We start from the raw sequence: 24,220 nt of genomic DNA, 5'->3' as shown, positions 1-24,220 counted from the left end.
AACCTCCACGCCACTGCCAAGAATCTTCCTATAAAATATTAAGGGGAAAAGAGGAAAGAAGAGAAAAAAAATAGTTAATAAAAGCAAATATGTAGATAGATAAATGATATAGATACCGTTATACATAAACATACAAGCAAGGAAGAAACACTATATCATTGATACAGTCCTCTTTCTATAACTGGTCGTGAGGCTGTAGTTAATACTTATGAATTCCTTTTTCTATTATAAATCCCATGTTCCGTTTGCTTTCTGTTCACATTTCAGTTGGTCTGGTTTTTTGACAGGTAGGGCGACCCAAACCTTCATTCTTGAGGGGTCTGAATCCTTACTGGTCCTGCCTTTTTTGGTTGTTTCGTTGGTTGGTTTAGTTTTGCATTCATTTTTACTATTGGCAGTGGAAGTACTAAGAAGTGCCCTAGAGAACCCCCTTGGGTTCCATACAGCATCTCCCTTCCCCAGTAACAGCAACCCAGTTTCCACCTGGCAATCGAGGTCCCTCACTCCAGCCAGAAGTGTATTCCCCTACTTTGCCTGTTGTTTCAGTGGCACAAGGTGCGAAAATGGCTAGGTGGCTGTTTACACTTCCAGTTCAATCGAACCATTGTTGTATCACTTGGTGGGACCATTTCTCCTTGAGAACTAAGGCCTCTGAACCAGTAAAGTTCAAAGTTACAGGAGAAAGGAAGCAAAATTTTTTCTTAAAAACAGGCACACTGCTGCAGCTCCAGCAGCAAGCACAGACCCAGGCACGTATTAGGCGCTCATTAACTGTATATAAAAAAATAAATTAAGGAATGAGTGTGTACCGTGAATCTCTACCAGAGAGATATAGTTACATCATTTCCTAAAATTATTTGACCATAAAATTAGTTGGGAGATGGGGCAGCAGGGAGAATTTTTATGGCACTAGTGTTTTGGGGAATTCTGTGTTAGCATAATCTTTCTTCAGTTGTTGTACAATACAACTGATGCATTTTCAGTTTTCTACATTTGAATTGTATTCCAGTCTTGCCTCACTGAGAGGACATGCTGGTCCTGTGCAGGTTCACAGACTAGTGGAGAAGACAGATACAGAAAAATATAATCACAATATCATGTGATGTGGGCCCTGGTGGGGGGAAGCCCTGGAGAATGGTGGGGGGGGGGGATGGGGAGGGGGAATTGATCACCTGTCTGGGGTGGAGGGTGTCAGTCAGGAAAAAGGTCCCAGAAATGATAGGTCTTTTTTTTGGCCGCGCCACATGGCATGTGGGATCTTAGTTCCCCAACTAGGGATCAAACCCGTGCCCCCTGCAGTGGAAGTGCAGAGTCCTAACCACTGGACCACCAGGGAATTCCCTAAGTGATGGGTCTTAAAGGATGAGTAGGGGTTTCATAAACAGGCTCATTGGGTAAGGGCATTCCAGGCACAGGGAACAGCATGGGCAAAGACACAGAGGCATGAATATGCATGGTGTGACTGGGGAATCAGAAATTGTGGTTCCCAGAATCCTGTGGGCAAAAGCCACGCTTGATGATAAACTTTAAAATGCATCTTGGGGATGCACAGAGGATTTTAGGGCAGTGAAAATACTATGGATGTTACTATGATGATGAATACATGTTATTACACATCTGTCCAAACCCATAGAATATACAACACGAAGAGTGAACCCTAATGTCAACTAAGGACTTTGGGTGATTATGACGTGTCCATGTAGGTTCATTAATGGTAACAAATGTACCATCTGGTGGGAGATGTTCATAATGGGGGAGACCGTGCATGTGTGGGGCAGGGAATATATGGGCAACCTCTGTACCTGCCTCTCAATTTTATTGTGAACCTAAAACTGCTCTAAAAAATTAAGTCTTTTAAAAAACTGCATCGGGGAAGGGAAGGCCATTCTTAGAAGGGCAGACACTGAGTATTGTTTGGGCGACAAATATTTATTGACCAGTTGCTATGGGTCGGGCTCTGTGTTAGGCATGAAGGTGACAGTGGCATCCTAGAGGCTCTCAGGCAGCAAGAGAAAGTGACAGTGAAATGGATCGTGACAGTTCAGAGTTGCTGCAAAAGAACCTCGTGCGGATCCCAAAGCCTGGAGGCCAGCAGGCCAGGGAGGTTTTCTGGGAAAAGCAAGATCTAATGCGAAACCTAAATCAGGGCAGGCAAGTGCATCAGCGTTGGGAAGAGTGTTAAAGGCAGAGGGAACAGGATGTGCAAAGGATTAGAGATGGGGGAGAGTGCTGCACATCTAAGAGGCTACAGGTCGCTCAGGAGCGTGAGACACCAATACGTCAGGGGAAAAAGCAGGAGAGGAGGCCCAAGAGGGCCGGAGGAAAGATCACAGGTGCCTTTTCACCTGAGGGCCGTGGGGGAGTAAGGGAGGGTTTTAGACGAGTGTCCATTAGAAAGATTTCTCTTGTTACATTAGAAAAGAGGCCAAAGGATAGGAAATGGGAGACCCTTCCAGCAAGATGGCAAGAGAGGGGCATCTGAAGGGCCACGGTCCCCAGGTTCCAGGCTGCCTGCTGGCTGACCCTGGGCCAGTGCCTTCCCTCTCTGGGCCCCTTTCTCTCCATCTGCAAAATGAGATGGTTGAACTGGATGATTTCTAGGCCACTTCTAACCTTAAGAGCCTATGATGGAGGAGGAAGGGTATTTTGGTCCTGATACTATAGGACAGACCAAGTTTGGAGTGTCCTGAAAACCACTAAAAAGGGGTCTCTGTTAGTAGCCACCTCGTCATTACCCTTGACTCATCTCACCCTGCCAGGGACTGATGTGGCCTTCTGTCCATCTTCTGTTTTCCCCCGGGGCCCTTTCTCCCCTGCATCCCAATCTGCCCCGTAAACGGTGCTTCCTGTCGGCATCCTGGAGGCTCAGGACTGCTGGCCGTGTGGGCCTGAGGCGGGTGACTGAGGCCATCCCAGAGTAAACACAGTGGCCTAAGCCACTGCTATTATGAGGCACGTGCCACCTGGGTGGGTCAGAGCCGGGAATGCTGCATTATAGGAGGTCACAGGCTGGGGCACCAGCAGAAGGGTCGCCTTTCGCTCGGAACTGCCTCGGCCCCTCACCCACCTTGGGCTGGCTTCCTTTCCCCCTGGGCAGAGAGAAAGCCCTGGACGGCTAAGCTACAAATTGCTAGGCTGTGAGCACGCTTGACAGATCCAGGTTTGCTAGACTTGGGTTTCCAAGTGTGCCTTTCTTAACTGGAAAGGACAGTACGTACTGCCGGATCATTGCGAGAGTTGAAATCCATCCGTCCACTCATCCAGAAGCCTTTGAGTGCCTGCAGTGCGCTAGGCTTTGGGGAGCAGGGCAGGCAAGAATCCTCTCAAACTGTGGCTCTCAAACCGTTGGACCTTGGCTCGTATCAGGAATGATTTACATCATGACCCAGAACACACACAGACTCACACTCACGTATGTATTCTTACATGAGATGTGCTATGATAGTTTCTATTCAGTTTTTTGTTGTTGTTTTTTTTTGTATTACATGCAGCATGTGGGATCTTAGTTCCCTAACCAGGGATCGAACCCGCACCCCCTGCATTGGAACCACAGAGTCTCAACCACTGGACACCCAGAGAAGTCCGTATTTTCTATTCCGTTTTTTAAAATGATGGTTGCTATGCACTAAATTGATTTCACAGCCTTCTTAAGGGTCAGGACCATTGTTCTAGGCAGCCTTCCCTGACCAACCCCTCCCTCCCCGCCCCCCGGCCTCCCTCCATCCTGTCTGTGTGAGATGTCCCTCCTCTGTGCTCCCACAAGCCTCACAGCACTTAGCCCATGACAGTAGAAGAATCTCTATTTGCCTGTCTTCCCCACTAGACTAAGAGCTTCTTGAGGGCGGGGACCGTGTGTCTGTGTCTGATTCAGCCCTGGGTGTTCTGCACCTCACACGGGTCCCACAAGTTGGAGGTGATTCAATGTTTGTGAAAGAAAAGCAGGCAGGCGGGCAGAGGACCTGCCTACAAGTCCCTCAGATTCTTCAACAAATTATACAAAATTCAGTCCCTGGCACATAATAGACAACTTATTTTCAATAATAAATATAAGCCATTATATTTCTCTGCACCTCCAAGTTTGTAAAGCTTAAGCATTAGAGATCTCAAACCAGTGGCTCTCGAGCCAGAATTTTTGTTTGGCTGGCCCCATGTTTGAAATGGCATGGGTTTGGGCACCAACAGGGGGCAAGCACTGCCCAGGTTCCCACCACTCCCTGCTGTCTGACCCCCATTAGCACCTGTCATTGTTTGTCCCGGGTGGGGGGGAGGCGGGGATCACGCCATGCCGCACCTTGCAGAATCTTAGTTCCCCAACCAGAGACTGAACCCCGGCCCACGCAGTGAAAGCACCGAGTCCTAACCACTGGGCCGCCAGGGAATTCCCAGCATCTGTCATTTCTTTAAGGTACCCCCCTTAAAGCCTTTGAGTTTATGACCCCTGCATCTCCTGGGAACTAACTCTACATGCATCCTGTGAGCTGGGAATGGGTGTGTCTTGAGATTAGGAATCCAGGTCAGGGAGTGATGAATGACAGACTGGTGATGGTGAAGCTGGAATTCTAACCCACTCCCATCTTCCTACAAGTCCTGCGGTCTTTCCACTCCACTCTGATGCTGCCTCTGTTGGGACCATAAAACCATAAAAGACAGCAACTCAGTGTAGGCGATATTGCAATTAATACAGCAGACACAAAACAAAACAGAGACTGAGTTAGGAGCTCCCTCCCACAGGAGGCTTGAGAGCGGGAAGAGGTCAGAGAGACAGCGTGGTGTGGTGGAGAAATGCCCAGGACCTAGAATACACACATCCGGCTGTCCTCTGGTCCCGGATCCACCACGGGCCAGCTAGGTGGCCATGGGTAGCTTACTTCTTGTCTCCTCTTGGAGCCTGTTTCCTCATCTGTAAAATGAGCGTTATAGTAGTACTTAATCTGGAGGAATCGTGGTTAGAAAAGATGGAGTTAAGTAAGCAAAGTACATAGCACAGCACCCAGCTCAAGGCACGTGTCCGGTGATCGGTAGTTGAGGCTGTTATCACTGTACTGATTACTGACTCAGGCTGGGGGAGAGAGAGGAGAGTAAGCCCTGGGGTTTGTTAAGATTTCTCTAGGTATTTGAGAGAGGGGAAGGCTCTGAGGGGACATGTGATTGGACGTGCTAGGTCTCTCTGCCTCCTCAGGGTTTTGCTGGGGAAATGAAATCCTGCTGAAACTCCGGGGTCTGGAGACTTGATTACGGGGTTCAGAGTGCCAGTCTACCTTTCACCCCCCTGTCCCTTCCCACTCCATGGTCCAGCCCAAGCAGACTAGCTGCCCTCCATTGATCAACATGGCTCTATCCTCACATCGTATGTTCCCCCGCTGCTGAGAATGCCCCTCCCCCTCTCTCCCCCCCATCACAGTCCTCATCTCTCCATGCTCAGCACACAACAGAAGGCCATGGTTCACCTGCAAGCCCGGAAGAATGATATGCAGCTTCACCTGCCCATCCACAGCTCAGGGTCACGAAGCTGGGGAGGCTCCTTATCAGACCCTCGCTAAGTGCCTTACCTGCTGATCTCTGCTCTTCCCAACATCCCAAGTGGGGAACTTTCAGGAGCCAGAGTTTGCAATGAGAAGATCTGGACTCAAATAGGTTAATAACTTGCTCCCAGTCACACAGCTGGCAACAGAGTCGAGTGGAACCCAACTCTGCCCAAACCCTCTTCTTTTCCTTCTTCTTGCCAACTTTGTGTCCTAGCTTATTCTTTCTTTTTGTATATATTTTTTAATTCATTTATTTATTTTTGGCTACGACTCTGCGTCGCGGTGCGCGGGCTTCTCATCGCAGTGGCTCCTGTTGTTGCAGAGCACGGGCTCTAGGCGCGCAGGCTTCAGTAGCTGTGGTACATGGGCTCAGTAGTCATGGCTCGTGGGCTCTAGAGTGCAGGCTCAGTAGTTGTGGCACATGGGCTCAGTACTTGTGGCTCGCGGGCTCTAGAGCTCAGGCTCAGTAGCTGTGGCGCACGGGCTTAGTTGCTCCGCGGCATGTGGGATCTTCCCGGACCAGGGCTCGAACCCGTGTCCCCTGCATCAGCAGGCGGATTCTTAACCACTGCGCCACCAGGGAAGTCCCTGTCCTAGCTTATTCTTTACTCGGCATCTCCGCTCCCAGACAGGGCTGTGTCTCATTCACAGGTGCTCCTGCACCAAGCGCAGTTCCTGGTACCAGCGGGGGAGCTCAGTGATGCTCTAAATGAATGAAAATGTCCATCTGAGAGTCTTGAGACAGGAACACCACAGCCCCCAAATGAGATGCTACCTTTTTTATAAAGGGTCCTTTACAGACTGTGGGCCAGCAGGGAAGCATTGGAAGACATTTGGGATAGTTACCTTTAACATAGTGGGAAATTGGGAGATTAACTCTAACCCTTAGCCCTCCTACTCTCCCCTTTCGTTCCCCTCAGGAGGGATGCGCCTGAGCTGTGCTGGCAGTGTGTACATCTCTTCGAGTAGCTGTTGCTTGCCTCAACGTTACTATCAGGAATCATTTGCAAAATAACTGCACCACTAAGCCTTCCTCCCTCCCCGCAATTAATGACACCCCATGCGCGTGTCTCAGATGAAAGGCACATTATTAATATTCAAAGGAAAAAACGCTCGTAACCATTTTAACATATACAACTAACAATGAACTAAATTTGCTTTGTGGAAGACAGAGAGTGAGCATCCCAAATTAGTTTATGTAAAAGCTGAAATTCCTCCCCGAAAGGTCTCAGTACCATCCTCAAAGAATATCCTGATCATCAGAAATGCTGTCAAGATTCCCGCCAACATTATCCCCTTTGTTGTCTGAAATGTCGAATCAAGCACATCTGGCAAATGTCCTAGAGCTCACAAATCTTTCAAACAGCGTATAATTCCCAACGGTTAGAGAGAACGCCACCGCTTAATCGTGCTCCTCTTCAAAATAGCACCAACTTTCCTTCAATCAGAAACAATGGCTTGGGCTTCTTAAAAATATCGCATACCAGTGATTATTTGCAGAGAGGGCCCCTTTGCGTCTGAACCTGTAGGTTTCGGACAGAATTTAAAATCAAGATCACGAGCCTTGTTTGAATGTATGCTCGGGTAAATGGACGATGGGAAGAAGCAGGAGTGTGAATCGGGGTCCAAAGAGTGACCTGGCCTGGGTGATCCAGAGTCTTTTGGAGGTGACAGCTGGCTCCACCAGGAGAGGATGAAGATGATAGGGGGGTGGGGTGACAGGTGGCACTGACTGAGCCTTGACCCTGCACCGGGCACTCAACTACAGGGGAGGGGTGTATTCGCATGATCCCTGTTTGACAAATGAGGAAACTGAGGCTCGGTGAAGTTAAAGAATTTCCCCAGAAAATTTGGCAGGAACTGGGATTCGCACTTGGGCTCATCTGCCTCCAGAGATTTGCCTCTTTCCACTTTGCCCAGCCAACTCCAAGACTGTCTGTCCACAGAGGCCTGGGCATGGAGCTCCCAGACGTTGGTGTTTATCTGTTCCCCACCCAACTTTACAAAGCTGCAGAGTGAGCAGCTAGAAGTGAAAGACCACTTGGCCTTCTAAAGTTTTTCTGGTATTATTTTAACAGTTGAAACCTAAAAACATCCCAAATGTCCAGCAGGAGGGAACTCATTCATTAATATATGATATAGCCTCGGGAATTCCCTGGCGGTCCAGTGGTTAGGACTCAGTGCTTTCACTGCCGTGGGCCCGGGTTCGATCCCTGGTCGGGGAACTAAGGTCCTGCGAGCTGCGGCCAAGTAAAAGATAATATATGATATAGGCTTACAATAAAATACAATGCAGCCATTGAAATGGCAGTGAAGGAATGGACCTATTGATATACAAAGGTAGCCATAGTTTATTTCAGGTGAAAAAGTAGGGTAATAATAACAACCACCATTTACTGAGTGCTTTCTATGTTCCAGGCGCTGGTTTGAGCACTTTCCATAATTTATTTTCTTTTATCTAGGAAATAGTTGTCTTTATTATTTCCATTTTATAGATGATGAAACTGAGGTGAGATGAAATGCTTTGCCCAAAGTTACCCGGGTAATAGGTGGCAGGGCTGGAATTTGAATCCAGGTCTAGCTGACTCAGGCGTAAAGATGACATTTGAGCTGGTTCTGAATGAGAAGCTGGAGTTTATTAGTGAAAGAAAGAAAGAACCAAGGGCCTTCCTTGTGGCCCAGAGACATAAACATATCCAAGGAGTGTAAGATGGCAGCAGTGGTTCTTTTTTCCTAGATAGTTCTCTGCCCACCTTATTGCTCAAAAACTGGCCAAGGAACACGAGTCTTTCAATGCCACCAACAAACCAAGACTCTTCTCATCTTGAAGCCTCTGCCTCCACCTGACAGGTGAGAAAGCTGAGACCCAGAGAGGGAGGATGACGTGCCGGACCCCACACAGCCTGTCTGTGTCAGGGCCGGGGCAGGACCCACCTTCCCACCGCCAGCCAGGGCTCCTTCGGCAAACCCAGGCTGCCCCCCACCCTGCTTCCCCCGTGGTTTCTGCAAAATGGCCAAGCGAGTCTCCTGCCCCGCCCCCTCCCACTGTCGTCTCTCCTCAAGACAAAAGGCAATTTACCCAAATGTTATAATCACCTGGAGGCTGGCACGCAGGGCCATGCCTGCCATAGCTGCGGTACTGTTAGCAGCACCATAATGAAGGCTTTGTGGAGGGATAATATCACACTTGTAACTGCCAAAGAAAATGCCCACACGGATCACAGATCCCGGCATCTGCTTTAAGCAAAAGGGGTATGAAGGGAATTATAGTATCAAATGCCTTTACTGTGCCAGCGACTCACCACATCCCAGCCCCCTGAGGAATGCATCATTATCCCTATTTGGCAGATGGGGAAACTGAGCCTCAGAGAACTTACTGACAGGAGCAGTTACTAAAGGGAGGAATCGGGACTTGAACCCAGGCGTCTCTGACGCCAGAGGCCACACTGTGAACTGATAGGAACTTCTCTGAGAGTCTGGCAAAGCTGTGGACCTTCTTCTCCCCAGAGACATACACTAGAAGCCACCCCCGTCCCCTACAGAGGGTGGGATCGGCCCGTCAAGGCCCTTTTGCTCTAGGAATGACAGCCTGCCCTGCCTCGTGCCCCTCCCTGACCTGCGGGAACCGCCCCCTGCCTGACTCTTTTCCCAGTTCCAATTCCAAAGGCCCTGGAAATTCCCTTTCCAGCCATTGTGCCCACAGGACTCTGACAGCAATACATCCCCCACCCCCCACAGCAGCCTTCTGGAAGCATCCAAAGGATACAGCTTCCCCTTCCGTGGCTGGAGTCCACCCGAGCCAGCACCCCGTGGTTTGTTTCGTCTCCTTTAATAGAAGTGGATGCGAGGCCAGAGCCCAGGGGGCAGGAGCCTCCACTCGCTTCCTCAGCCCACACGCTGGAACCCAGGGCAGCTGGCTGAGAGCCCTGCTCAACCTCAGGTCTAGCAGAGGCAGGCAGGGTTACAGGCCGGCCCCAGGGACTCTGCCAGATCTGCCCTCAGACCCTGGCTCTGCCATTGGCCGGCTGTGTGATCTCAAGCTAGTCTCTTAACTTCTCTGAGCTTCCGTTTCCTCATCTGACAAGTGGGGGTGGAACTACGACCTTCCTTCCAGGATTGTGGTGAGTGTTATTGAGATGATGCAGGGGATGCAGTGAGAGCAGTGCCCAGCCCATGAGGAGCTTAAGGCCTGTCACAGATAACAGTTGGGATTATTTCATATCCCAGGGACTAGTGCTGGTTGAGATGCAGGGGCCTCCTTAACTCCGTGCCCCAAAGGGAGGAGCCAGAGTGACCTTGGCAAGCTGCCCTCTGGCCTCCTCCCACCTGCTTTTAATGCCAATTTCAAAACTGGGCTGGAGGCGGGCAGTCCCCTGGTCTCTCTAGCCCGCCTTGGGCACTGTTCTGGATGTGTTCCCATCATCCTCAGCATTTCTTATTCACCTGGAGCCTCAGACCCTCTAGGATCCCTCCAGACGCGGGCCCTCACTGATCCCCTGCGGATACCAGAGTCTCACCTGGGGGCCACCTCAGTGCCTGCCACCTCCCCAAACCAGTGCAGGGTCGGGGGTGGGGAGAGATGCATAAACAGTCACAGGACCCGGGATGGGCACTCTCTGGATGGAAGCCTAGAGCCTAAGTGTTCAAAAGGCTGCAGAGAACCTGCAGAGAACCTGCCCCTCAAAATACAGGTCAGAATGTAACATAACAGAAACCATAAAAAAAGTACATGGAAGGAAGTCCAACATAAGTCTATATTCTCCATGATGTTTATATTAATGTTTAATGTGGAATCTCAGATTTGAGATTCTTTTTTTAAAAATAATTTATTTTATTTATTTATTTGTGACTGGGTTGGGTCTTCGTTGCTGCGCACGGGCTTTCTCTAGTTCCAGTGAGCAGGGGCTACTCTTCATTGCAGTGCGCGGGCTTCTCATTGCGGTGGCTTCTCTTGCTATGGAGCATGGGCTCTGGGCACGTGGGTTCAGTAGTCGTGGGTCACGAGCTCCAGAGTACAGGCTCAGTAGTTGTGATGCATAGGCTTAGTTGCTCTGCGGCACGTGGGATCTTCCCGGACCAGGGATCGAACCCGTGTCCCCTGCATTGGCAGGCGGATTCTTAACCACTGCTCCACCAGGGAAGTCCCAGATATGAGATTCTTTCTCCAAAAAACCGGGAGTGCCCTGCTTTGCTGGTGCCAGGAGTCAGAAGCACAGTGTGCTGGGGGAGCACAGAGAAAACGGTGTGTCCCAAGGCAAGTTGATGTTCTGGAAAAGGTGGTGTTTGGCTAGGCTTTAAAGTTTGAGAGGTGGATTTTGCTGCCTGGAAAGGAAGGGAAAACATGAGCAGAGGCACAGAGATGCAGGGGCCTGGGTACTCAAGATGGAGCACCTGAGACCCACTACTGTGTTGGGAGACAGAGGAGTAGTCAAGGAAGGCCTCCCTTAGGCAGTGATGGACAGAGTAGGCTTTGATGGGTGTGTAGGAGTGTGTCTGAGCTGGGCATTCAAAGCAGAGGGACACAGTGTGGGCTGGAGAGAGGCTTGAATGTCAGGTTAGGGAGCTTAGCTTCAATCCTTCAGACAGTAAAGACGTGGTAGTTGCAGAAAGATTTTTCAGGGAAGTCTGTAGTGGCTGAGGGCTGCAGATCTGGAGCTAGACTTGGGTATGAGCCTGTACCCCCTTATTAGCTGAGTGAGCTGGGACATATAACTCCATCTCTCTGAGCCTCAGAGCCCTCCCCTGTGAAACGGGATAATAACACTGACTTTGGGGCTTCCTTGGTGGTGCAGTGGTTGGGAGTCCGTCTGCCAGTGCAGGGGACACGGGTCTGAGCCCTGGTCCGGGAGGACCCCACGTGCCGCGGAGCAACTGAGCCCAAGCGCCACAACTGCTGAGCCTGCGCTCTAGAGTCCGTGTTCCATGACTGCTGAAGCCCGCGCGCCTAGAGCCCATGCTCCTCAACAAGAGAGGCCACTGCAACAGGAGGCCCCCACTCGACACAACTAAGGAAGGCCCATGTGTAGCAGCGGAGACCCAACCCAGCCAAAAATTAATTAATTAATTAATTTTTTTAAAAAATCTTTAAAAAATAATAACACTGACTTTGCAAGATTGCTGTGAGGATTAAGTGAGTTCTAGTCTGAGTTCCGTAGGTCCTTAACATCCTAACATCCCTCCTCGCCATCCCCACTGTCCCAGCCTTAATTCTGCCCCCAGCATCTGCCACCTGGAGGACAGGCCCAAGTGCCAGGCCCGTCCCTGTCAGTCCATTGTCCACACGCAGCTGGAGAGCAGGGGCAGAAGGGAGCAGAGGGTCAGAGCAAGGGCCGACCGAGTGACCTTGGCCTCAGCACTTGGCTTCCCAGCGCTGCCTGTGTACAGCGGCCAGGCATCACAGACATCTTTAGTGAACACAAATGCAATTATGACTGCTTGAAAAATAAAAGTGGGAATCAGGGAAACAAGAAGAATAGCAATATAGATGGTGTTGGTGACTTTGCACCCTCCCCTACTTAGCACACACCTGCTCTGGAGTGAGTGTGGGAGATGTGAATCAGTTGGTCTGCGTCCCTGTGCACCTCCTGTTGTGTGAGCACCTTGCCACACACAGGCTGATGCTAGTATTTAAGGATGTGTATTTTTTTTTTTTTAACCAGTAGGGCCCATAAACACAGGCCAGCTATGCATCTGGACCTCAACAGCAGGAATAACTCTCTGTCCCAATAGTGTCAGAATCCCAATAGTACGACACTTAGTGAGACGTCCTTCTCCAGTCTGGGGCTTTCCTAAGAGATTCCCAAAGGTCATTATGACCGTGGGCACTTTTCCCTTTACCCACCAACTGGAGCATCTGCAATGCCACCTGAGACACCAACTGTGCACGTAACAAAGGTGGTATGAGAATTGCATGAGATCAGGCATGGAAAGTACATGCATGTGCCCGGCACATGGACCTGATCCCAGCTCACCATGTTCGTTGCCCAGACTCACCCTCCCCCGGTCACAGCCCGATCCAGCCCTAGGTCTGACCTCGAAGGTCTCGACCCAATGGTTTCAACATATTAAAACAGAATGTAGCCACGCTCCCATATTAAATGTAATTTTTTGCTGTTAAAACTTCGAAAGGATTTTTCAGACTTTGCTTGGTAGATGGTGTGACTGCAAGACTTTAACAATTGGCTGTGATTTCTTGAGAGCCATGTACACACTGGAGAATTCTTGACAAATGAGGAAACCAAGCCTACGAATTGATTTCAAGTGTAATAACATTGTTTTGATTTCTAAATTTAATAATTAATTCAGGCTTTATGCATTAATTATAACATTTATTAATTTCAGTGTTGCAGTTTCTCTTTCTGTGTTTCAGAGTCAGTCATTTTTTCGCATGTCTCTTACAGTTGAATAGGCCTTGACAAGCTTGTGGGTGCTGGGCCCTGCCCCTCTAGTTCCCCGTGGGTGAAGCAGCCTGGCCTCACCACACCCACCCCTACCCCCTGGAGACCTCCACCCACCCAGCCCAGAAGATGCTCCTTTACAGGGAAAGCAAGAGCAGCCCCGGGCCTCCCTTCCTGCCCGATGGTGGGCTCTGCCTGGGCAGCCACCCGTCAGTCAATATTGGCGACGCTGTGGCCTTGGCCTCTGGCCACACCTCTGCCAGCAAAGTTCAAAGCCTCTTTGCAGGAGTTGGGACAGGGATGGCCCGGCATTGGTTGCCGCTCTCACCCCTGCATTTGCACAGAGGGTGTGGCCGGGCTTTGGGGACTGCACCTGCCCACAGCCTGGGGTGCCAGGTTTGCCACGCACCTCTCACACCAGCCACAGTTCACACAGGAGCCCTCTGAGAGCGCGCTGGCCTTGACCCCAGGAAGAGAGGGCAGCCCTCACGGCAGAGCTCCTGCCCTGGAGCCTGGCGTGGCCTGGCGTTCTGGGTGCGCGCCGGGCTGTCACTGCAAGCTGCACGCCTCCTCCCTTGACATCTGATCACACACACACAGACTCAGACGCTCACACACCGCCTGCCACTCACCCAGCCACACACCGCGTGTCACACGCAGGCTGAGGGTCCCCATACGGGCGCACTCTCTCCTCTTCACCCTGCGCCTCAGACAGAGCCACTTACACACTCACGGCACACCGATGCAGGCTTGCACACATTCACGCTCACACTTGGGTAGATTCCCACACTTCGATGGAAACACGCCCACTTGTGCCCGTGCACACACAGCCTCATCAAGTGTGACCTTCACACCAGCACTCTGTGCCCTTCCCCTCCCCGCTGGTGGAATGAGGTGGAGAGACGGTTCGCACCCCAAGCCTTGGTTTCCTCGTCCTGACTGGGGCCAATGCCTTTTACTCACTGAGAAGAGGACGGACGTGCCCCTCTTCCACAGAGCCCTGTGCTTCCCGGGTGCTCGGCCAGTGTGACCCTCATCCCCTCTCCCGAGGCTGGACACCTTGACTCATCTGGTCTCCTCCCTTTCCCTGTCCCCACCCGAGGCTCCCGCACACCAGGTGGGCGCTGCAGGTGTGCTTGGCCCAAAGGCGTGCCATGAGCTAGCGACATCTGGCCTGCGGGTGCCTGATGACCTGAATCAGCCCGTTTGCCCTCTCTGTGCTCGCCTGCCCCAAGCTGCCCCTCGCTCTGAACAAAAGCACTGGTTGAGCTGCGGCTCTTGATCCTTGTGTGAAGACCTCCGCCTCCCCAGCGCCTCCCTCCGCCCCCACAGGGAACCAGAAGTTCCAGGGCTGCTGAGTTCCTTAAGAACACCCCCTTGAAGGTACCCAGTTTGGGAATTAAAGGCCCATCGAAATGATGATCCGAGCTCACACTTCCTGGGTACCCACCTAGGGCCGTTCAGCCCCGCCAGTCCCCAGTCTGCCCTCTGCCGGAGGTCTGGTTAAACCCACTGGACAGACAAGGAGCCAGCTCAGAGAGGGGCAGTGACTTGTCCAAGATCACCCAGCAAGATGGTGGCAGGGCTCACAAAGGACCCTGAACTCCCTCCTGCCTATGCTGTGCAGTCGCAGGGGCCCTTAAGTCCCATCTTGCAAAGACAGCTTCTGGCTTTCTTTGGTTTGGGGCATTTCCTGCGCCCCAGGCACTGTGCTAAGCACTTTTCGGGAATGACCTCAGTTGATCCTCCCAGGAAACCTTCCAGGCAGGCACCTCCGCAGATGAGGAAATGACACCCATAGAGGTGCGAGGCCATCTGCCCAAGGTCTCTGAGCTAGTGGCGGCCGAGCTCCAAAGCTCGCGCCCTTAACAACTGCGCCACACCGCCTCCCTGCCAGCCGTCAGGGGAGCCAACGTTGTGTTGCATGTGCCGTCCGACTTTCAGGAATCTTCTTCCCCCAGCACTGCACCGACCTGCAGGCGGCACGAATGACACTCTCGGTGACCTGGGCCCTGCCTGGTGGCCTGTGCGGGCCTGCCCCTCCCACCCTCACTGTGGGGCCCCAGGCCAGCCAGGGCTTTGAGCTTCCGGAGTGTGGCTCGCGCCCACGTGTGAGCCCAGACAACCCATCCTCCCCATGCGGTGGGGCTGCTCGGTCCTTGGCCTCGAGACAGGAAAGGAAACAGCGGCCGGTGGCCTTGGCCCCGCCCTTGGCCTTGGCGCCGCCCTTGGCCTTGGCCCCGCCCTTGGCATGTCTGCTTTGCCCTCTCAGCTCCGTTGGCTGAGGGTGGGGAAGAAATTCTTCCCCCTTTTTCTAAATCCCACAGAGCAAACTTATTACTTTTATGTCCCCAAAGTTACATTTCTTTATTCATTCATCCATATTAAATAAGTATATTTAATATACCTACTAAATACTTTTCAAGTGCTGGATCTGCGCCGGGCTCTGAAGAGTGAATCGATCATGGTGACCATGACCATGACCGCAGCCTGGGTGAGGGAAGGTGACATCCAGGCAGGGCCCATGGTGGCAGAGGACGGCCAGGGGACACACATTCATCAGGTGCCTGAAGCTGGGGCTGTGACAGGCCTGAAAGGAAACCATGATCATGCAGGCAGCCCTGCTTCCTGACCACACCATCTTTAATGCGCTGTGTATTTCTACTTCTTTGACAGAAATCCTAGAAAAACTCATCCATGTTACATTGGGTTGTTTGTGTTGAAAGAATTAATGTGTCAAAAGTACATGTTTAAAATATATTGCAGTTGTTATACTCATGTTTAGGTCTTTCTTCACTTTTATATTCACTAAGGTCCAGAAATGGGAAGTGCCCTGGGCCTCTCTTGAGCTCTGAGAAGCCCTGCACCTGAACCAGGTCCTGAAAGGAAGGGTGTCCCCCGCTCCCTGGAGCAGCTTGTACAAAGGCACAGGGGCACTGAACACATGCCTGGGGGCGACTGTGTTACGTCAGGGTAGCTGCATTTCACAGCCGGGGAGGGAGGCAGGCTGGAAAGTTCTTAAGGTACAGGCGAAGGAGTGGGGAGCCTTCACAGGGAAAGCTTCTCAGTTGGGTGGCCTGTGGTCAGATTCGGGGTCTCTCTTGCTGCAAGTTCCTTTTCTTCTCTGTAAGAAGCCCAGCTCTCCTAGTGATTGGTGAGATCCATTGGGGGCAGCAGGGGAGGGGATGCAGGGAGCCACGAGGTCACTTCCAAAGCTTGAGAACCAGAATAAAGAAATCTCTGTGCCCCAAGAGCAGACAGATTAAGCCACAGAGTGCCTGGGTCAACCCTCTGGGTCTCAGTCCCCTCTGTCCCCCAGGACCAGGCACAGGGCTGGCCACAGGATTGAGCTTGTTGACTTAATCGTTCATTCATTCATTCAACAGATGTGGGCTAAGCACTCCTGTGTGCCAGACACTGGTCTGATGATGCCACAGTGAAGAAGCAGACAAGGCCCTGGTTTCACTGGAGCTTGTAGTGTGGATGGGGAGACAGACAACATGTAAATAAACAAGAAAATTGCAGCAAGAGGCATACGCCCTGAAGGAGATAAAATGAACACCGGATATCAGGGATCACTGAGAAGTGACATTTGAGATGAGACATGAATGCCAAGAAATAGGTGTCAGGAATGTTTGTTGATAGGAATCAAAGACAAATCAGAAGGCAACAGACTTATTCCAGACTTCAACTGGCAAAGCAGTTGTTGGTTGCCTACGGCACTCTGGGTCCAGTGGTCAACAGGCAGACATAGTCTCTGCATTAAGTTTACAGCCCAGTGGGAGAGAAAACTAGGTAAGGAAATCTGCAAGTAAGTGTAGGCTCATAAATTTTTTTACTGAATGAAAGATTCTTTAAGTTCTATAGTGCTTTACAATTTTCAAGTTTCATACATATGATTTCATATAATCCCATAATAACCCCTTCCCCCCCCTACCCCTGTATGGCCCCCTCCTCCCTTCCCTCTCCCCACCGGTAAGCACTAGTTTGTTCTCCATATTTGTGTAGAATCATAAATTGTGAAGTGCAGGGCCCAGGACAGAGGAAAGGGCGTGAAGGACTTTATTTTGGATGGTTGGGTATGTGAAAATGTTTCCACTCCTCTTGGAGAACATGATAATCTCACCTTTAACAGAGCACACTGGATTTTCAGGCATTTTTAAAAATAAACATTTTATTTTAGTACAATTTCAGATATACAGAATTATTGTAAAGATAGTACAGAGAGTTCCCACTATACCCCACATCCAGTGTCCCTATTATTAACATCTTATATTGTACCATGCATCTGTCACAATTAATGAACTAATAGCGATACATTTTTATTAACTAAATAAAAATAACTAAAGCCCATACTTCATTCAGATTTCCTCCATCTTTCCTTAATGTCTCTTTTCTGTTCCAGGATCCCACCCATGACACCACATTACATTTAGTTGTCACTTCACCTTAGGATCCTCTTGGCTGTGAGAGTTTCTCAGACTTTCCTTGTTTTCGATGACACTTTTGAGGAGTACTGGTCAAGTGTTTTGTAAAATGTCCTTTGATTGGAATTTGTCTGATGGTTTTCACATGATTCGACTGGGGTTGTGGGTTTGGGGGAGGAAGACCACAGAGGTAAGGGCCATTTTCATCATATCAAGGCTATACACTATCCACAGGGCTTATCACTGCTGATGTTGACCTTGATCACTTGGATGAGGTGTGTTTGTCAGGTTTCTTCATTGAAAAGTTACTCTTTTTTTGGTTCTTTACCCCCTTCCTATACTGTCTTTTTTTACGAGGAAATCACTATGCAGCCCACATCTAAGGAAGAGGGAGTTATGCCCCATCTCCTTGACGCCAGACTATCCACATAAATTGTTTGGAATTCTTCTGCGCAGGAGATTCGTCTATTCTCCAACTTTTATGCATTTTTACCAATATTTTTTTACTTTTTAGAAATTCAAGAACCCTATTGGTGTTTCTAGGAACCTAGAAACATTTTGCTTCATTTACTAAAATGCATGAAATTACCAAGGCAATAAATTAGAGGTAGGAAAAAAGCCAATGATTATTTTTATTTTCTATTGAGGATACACATTAATGAAAGATTTGGGAAATACCAAAAACAGAAGAACCTCTCTAGCCCCACTGCTCAGAGCTGACCATGATTCACGTTCAATTTATTATTTTTAATTTTTCTTCTGTGCACAATTTTTACACAGATTATACTGTCTATGTAATTTTGTTTCTTACCTCCTTCCATCTTTTTTTTTTTTGCTTATTATAATATCAGAAACATTCCTCCTATGTTGCTATACAGACTTCCTAACCATATTTTTTCAGTGGCTGCTAAATTCTCATGTGGCACATGGTGTCTCCCACCCGCCCCCCAAACTTAGCAGTATGCCTGGCACATAGTCAGTGTTTAGAAATTATTTGTTAAATGAATGAATATACAACAAAGTAATCATCCTCTTGTTTTTAGAAGCATAGGTTATTTCAGTTTTCTTGATTCTAAATAGTACCGAGACAAATAGGTTATTCCCATAACATCCCAGGGTGGAATTACTGGGCCAGTGGGGGCCAAAACTTTTCAAGATAAATGCACCAAACCAGAAATCTCCCTCCCCTTCCTCTGAACCACCGGCAATTGTGCCGAGGGTAATAATTTACAATTGATTAAAGAGTTTGCGGGGTGTTTTTTTCCCCATCTTTTTTTCCCCTCCTCTCCCCCTCTCGTCCTGCCGAAAAAGGGGGAAAATTATCCTAGAAGGTGAAGATGTTCTCAGACAATCATATTAACATATTCCAACAATCGCAATTTGCAAAATAGTAATCACAACTGCTGGGATCTGGGAGGCATTAATCAAAGCTGCAGGTTTAATTCCATTTTAAATATTGATGAAATGTGCTTGGGCAGCCTCACCCTGGCGTGGCAGGGACAGGGGAGCCGCCTCGCGGCACAGGGGAGGTGGAGGGGAGGGTTGGGGAGCAGCTGCTGGGAGGGGAGGCATCTGTCATTCAAATTGGTGACTGAGCGGCCAGGTAGAGAGTGAAAGGGGTAGTGAAGAGGGCTGTTAAGTCCATTGCTGTCAATTTGTAACCATCAGGGAGGGGCCTGAGGACTGGTTCAGCACAATAAACCCAGTTGGTCTGGTTTCAGGGTTACCACTGAAGAGGTTGCAGCTGCACTGATTCGAATAGCCCGGAGACTTCAGAACTGTAATTATCAACCAGGCTGCTCTCGGTGTGGCAAAAGTGGGCTTCACCAGCACTTAACTCCTTGTGTGCCGCCGCTCTCCCCGCCCACCATCCCCCCCCACCCCCCGGGGTTGACAGCCAGGTGCGGATTCCCCCGCAGCCTCCCCGGGGAAACTGAGGCCCACCGGCTGCTGAGGGCAGTCCTCAAAGGCCAGAGCGTGCAGGCAGAGAGCCTTTCTCCTGAGGTCACAGACAAAGAACTAATGGGGGGGGCGGTTACGGAGGAGGCCGGCTCGTCGGGCCTGCCCTGGGGTGAAAAGTCAGGCTTTGGGGTCTGATGAGCCTTGGCTTAAATTCCGCTGGCCGTGGACACGAGGTAAGGCTCGTCCTCTGTAAAGTGGAGGTAATCTTTCGTACCCTACTGGGCTCTCACAAAAAACTCAGATCGACGTTTGTAAATTACAGAGCACACAGTAGGCTGACAATAAGCCTTGTCTCCCTGGGCGGGGGAGTGGTGCTGTCACAGAGGAGGAAAGGGCTCCTGGCAGGCGTCTCTGGTTCGGAGGGTAGGATATCTCAGGCCCTCTGCGTTTCAGCTCTCAAGGAGTGTCTTTTATGTCTAGCTTCTGCCATTTGGCACCCAAGGAGGATGAGTAATTCCATACTCCCACCTCTCGGGAGGGAGGCACTGAGCTAGGCAGGGGGTGAGGGTAGGAATCAAGAGACTCTGGTGCTGCGCCCTGAGGACAGCTGCTCGAGGGCAGGGGTTTGGGCCGGGGCTCTTTATCCCCAGGAAGAGGGAAGGCAGGAACGACGGAAGGACCGCAGGCAGGCATTGCGGCGCTGGGGAAAAAAACATGGGCTTCGCTGGGAGTCTTGGGGAATGAAGTATGTGCACGGCTCCGTAACCCTCCTCCTGGAATATAATCCCACAGAAATTCTCCCACGTATCCACGAAGGGATGGACCCAAGAACGTTTGTCCCAGCGTCATTCCCGGTCACCGGAGGTGGAGGCAACCTGCGTGCCCACCCCTGGGAGGATGGGTAGTACAACATGACGGAAGCCCACCATGGAATATTAGGCAGCAGTCAGGAGCAAAGAACTAGATGTCCGCGTCGCAACAAGAATAGATCTTGAAAATGTAGTGTTGAGTGAAAAAAGTGAGGCACAATGAAATTCACAGCACAATGCCATCTATGTAAATTGAAACCACCTTCGCACACAAAACCACAGTACACATTTTACAGAGCTACGTGCATTTTTAGGGGTATATATCCCGCCATTGGAGTGGGTTTCTGTCGTGGTGGGGGGAGGGGCTGGGTGTGGCTTTGGAGGATAAAGGGGAAAAATGAAAATAGAGTCAGCCCTCAGAGGGGCCTGGCACAGAGAGTGTGCTGTGGACTAAGGGATGTGTCCCACTCAACTCTCTCTCTCTGAGGTTTAAAAACAGCACAGGCCTTGTACTCAGACAGCCCCGGGTCTCAAGTTCTGGGCTCTCCCACGTACCAACACTGTGGCTGTGGACTAGCGACTCATCCTCTGAGCCTGTTAGTCCGTCCACAGAAAGGTGGGCTTGCTGCCATCGGGTGGTCATGGGGATTAAGTTAAGGGAGATAAATGCATGTGGGCCTACAGGACCCCCAGATCCTCCTCTCCTCTCCCCACCGAAAGGACCTGGGCAAACAGGGTGTCAGCCCCCTGGGAAACCACAGGTTCTCTGAAGCGTCCAGAATGGAAAGCCCAGAAAAGAAACGAAGGCCTCGACCGGCTGTCCCGGGGGTGACGTTGGTGGATGTCACACTGCGCACGGGCCCAGCTCAGAGCGGCCCATCCATGTTGTGCCTGGCTCCGTCAGCAAGGTCCACCTCCAACATGCACCCCAGCCCCAAGACCCCGCCTGGGGGCTCCCGGCGCAGGGCATGACCGCCTCTCCCTCTTCCTCTCTTGCAGATGATGACGAGCACGAGTGGATCATCCGGACGTGTCGGAAGGGCTGGGACGAGACCATGGGTCCTAAGCCCAAGCCGTGAGCGCTAAGCCCCCTCCGTCACAAGCTTCCTTCTGTGCCCCTGGCATTGGCTGGCCCGGGGAGCAGGCTGTAGTTTTAGAACCTGGCTTTTGACTCGGGAATAAAAGCTTTCTGCCATCAGTGGCCCTAAGTGTACTTTCCTTAGACTATTTCTTGGAGCGGGACCCTCACTCCACCTGCATCACAATCACCTGGGCAAAATTGTGAACTAGCTCTTCCTGGGTCCCACCCTAGTACCTGCTAATCACAATCGCTGAGACTGGGGTCTAGCAGTTTGCATTCTCAGGTATTTCTTACGCATATGGAAGTTTGAGAGCCATCACCTTATAATGACAGACAAATGTAACTGAATGAGCAACTCATGTGTGCGGGCAGTGTGGTTATGTTATCCCAGCTCCACACAACAGCCTTGTAAGAAAGGGCTTAGCATTACCTTTTAGAGATGGGAAATCTGAGGTTCAGAGAAACTAAGTGACCTGCCCTAGGTCACACGGCATTTGACTCCGAGTCTTCCTGAAGGTAAAGCCCAGCTGTTTTTTGTTTGTTTGTTTACTACAAGCTGCCTGCCTTACCAGTCTTGATTTCACAGGGCAGTAGGACAGGATGACTGAGCCCAGGCTCACAGCTGCTATCTTCCTGTAAGCCCAGAAACGATTACCCAGGACTGCCTCTTCCTCTCGGAAGCTTCCCTATCTGAGCCTCCTACCCTAAGCACGGAATCGGTGGGGTGCCACAGACAGAACGCAGCTTTGGCATCATACACACCTGGGTGTGAATCCCAGCTCCATCACAGGGTATCACACAACCTTGGGCAAGTCACCTCACTTCTCTGAGCTTCAGTCTCCTCATTTGTAAAATGTATGATGATGCTTAAACCCATAGGGTAGCTACGTGGATTGAATGAAACAATACAATAAAGGAGCTGGCTCTTAGCAGGTATTCAATACCGCTTGCTTTAAAAACTAATTCGTTAGCTGTGCATACAGAGTAATTATTCCTCAGAATCACCCCCAGGGATCTCACGTGTCAGCTGAAAACCAGCAGAGGAAGTGGTACCACGTTCCAGGGCTGTACCTGGGCCACAAGCAGCCTGGATCACCTGGATCTTTGCGTAGCTTTCCCTCCTTAGAGGCTGCGAACCCTGCAGCCCCCCGCGCCTTGTCCCCTGGCTCACCAAGGGCTGCTCAGGAGAGGGAGTCGGGCCTGGGAGGGCTTTGCCAAGGTCGCAAGGGCAGGAAGCTAGCCTTTGATCTAGGGCTCCATGAGCGGCCTGCTGAGCCAGGAGTCAAGGGAGACCTGGGCCCGCTCAGCTGAGCCACAGAGGGATGGGGGATCACCTTTCCCCACCAAGGCAACAGTCACTCACCTCAGTAGAATGACAGGACTGATGTCCACTGGGGGTTTCCAAACTGTGTTTTGAAAATAAAGTATATTCATGTAAAGGAACACACACACACAAACTTCCTTTTCAAAGATACACATATATCTAAATATCTAAATGATAAATGGATTGGAAGAGTGGAGGGGCAGGGACAAGGATGGGGTCAAGGATGGAAAATGCAACAACTAACCGGGGGGCCCTGCAGGGGCGATGGCCACGTACACCCTGAGCTGAGGCTTCGGAGTGACTCTGTGCGGGCCCACCGGGTGGGGCTGGGGCGCCGGGGAAGCCTCTGCGCCAGGCAGAGCCATTCCACTCCCTTCCTGGTGAGCTCTGGTTTGCACAAAAGGTTCTGCTGCTACAAGAACATCTGGCGGCTGGCAGAAGGATGCGCTCTCTCACTCCCCAGATTACAGGGTGGCTCTGGAACCCGATGAGGCCAGTATGAGACCCAGACTCGTGTGGAAGCTGGAGCCCTGTGGCCCTGTCTCCCATCGCATATTCCCTTTCACTTCGCAGTATCAGATTCTCCCCCATCTCCCACTCGGGCTCCTCTGTGCCTCCCTCCCTGGTCCCCCAGCATCTCCTCCATTGAACTTATTTCCGTGAACTTCTCATCTAAGGGTACAGCTCAAATGCCCCCCTCCGTCTCGACAGCACGTCGGAGGGATCCGTCTGTCTCCAGCATTTGCTGGGCTGAGAGCCCCCCTTGGACCCTTTTGAGGCTGCAGGGCTGGCACGGGGCCCAGCAGAGCGCGGTCAGGAGTGGGACGGAGGACAGCAGCCAGCCTGATTTCCTACACAGCTCAGATTAGAGAAGAAACCCACCGCCATGCCTTTACAACGCTCAGTTTCCTAGCTGGGAGACAGAACCAGTCTTCCGGGAAGGGGTTTCACTGTCTAGCAGCCCAGATATTCTGGGGGCCAGGCCTGAGCCTGAGCCCTTAACCAGACAGCAGGAAAGAAATGGAATTCCATCGTGCTCCGGATGTCAGTGCCAGCACTTCTACTTGCATTAACTTTATTTATTACACAAATAAGACATTTACAAAGCACAACATGAAAGGTATGTAACAAAACAGACATTGGTTTTACAAAAAAGTGCTTACAATTTTTTTCCGTGTGTGTGTGTGTGTGTGTGTGTGTGTGTGTGTTTTCCTCCTTTTGTTTTGTATTTAAATAAATAGTCTTGATGGCCTGTACCTTCCCAGGCTGTTCTAACAGGCTAGTGGAGACGTGTCTGAACCGCAGCATGCTACGACCGTGTGATCCACGCAAGGAACAGACCCTGGGGGGAGGCTCAAGGCAGAGTGGGTACTGGGTGACCCTGGGCATGGCTCGGCTGGCCACTGACCACGTCAAAGGAAAGATTAGAGCTCCCCAGTCACCAGGAACTGGGCCCAAGCTGCTCCGGTTAACGTCAGCTTCAAGGGTAGGGCCAGGCACACTCTATTCACCGGGTGAGTTCTGAACCAAGCTGCACTGATCACATTCTGAGGGGTGTCTTTCCTTTGCCCTGAGTCAGCTGGAACTGTCTTTGAAAGGGAAAAGCAGCAAGTTCCCTTCTTGGGCTGCACCCGGGCCCAGCCCTCCTCCAGGTCCCAGAGTAAGAAGAGCATATCGTTTTTCACGTTAAGTGCCAACTTCAAGCGTGCGGATTCCGAACCCTTATCCAGACTCGGCGAGATAGAGAGTGCTGCG

The 24,220-nt window shown here is 50.8% G+C and overlaps 1 protein-coding gene across 1 annotated transcript in view; it reads left to right on the top strand.

Moving 5' to 3' along the window:
• The window catches only part of MORN5 (MORN repeat containing 5), a gene marked incomplete at both ends in the record, with an annotated part of 33,257 nt that extends 12,118 nt beyond the window's left edge, over positions 1-21,139 (top strand). The window contains one exon of the mRNA XM_082842657.1: positions 21,060-21,139. Within this exon, the coding sequence (XP_082698783.1) occupies positions 21,060-21,139 (80 nt within the window). The remainder of the gene's footprint in view (positions 1-21,059) is intronic.
• Between the last annotated feature and the right edge of the window lie 3,081 nt (positions 21,140-24,220).

This window comes from Leucopleurus acutus, assembly GCF_964270905.1.
Source record: "Leucopleurus acutus genome assembly, chromosome: 7".
Classification (NCBI taxonomy): Eukaryota; Metazoa; Chordata; class Mammalia; order Artiodactyla; family Delphinidae; genus Leucopleurus; species Leucopleurus acutus.
Note: the sequence above shows the minus strand (reverse complement) of the source record. Positions and strands in the feature narration are given on the sequence as shown.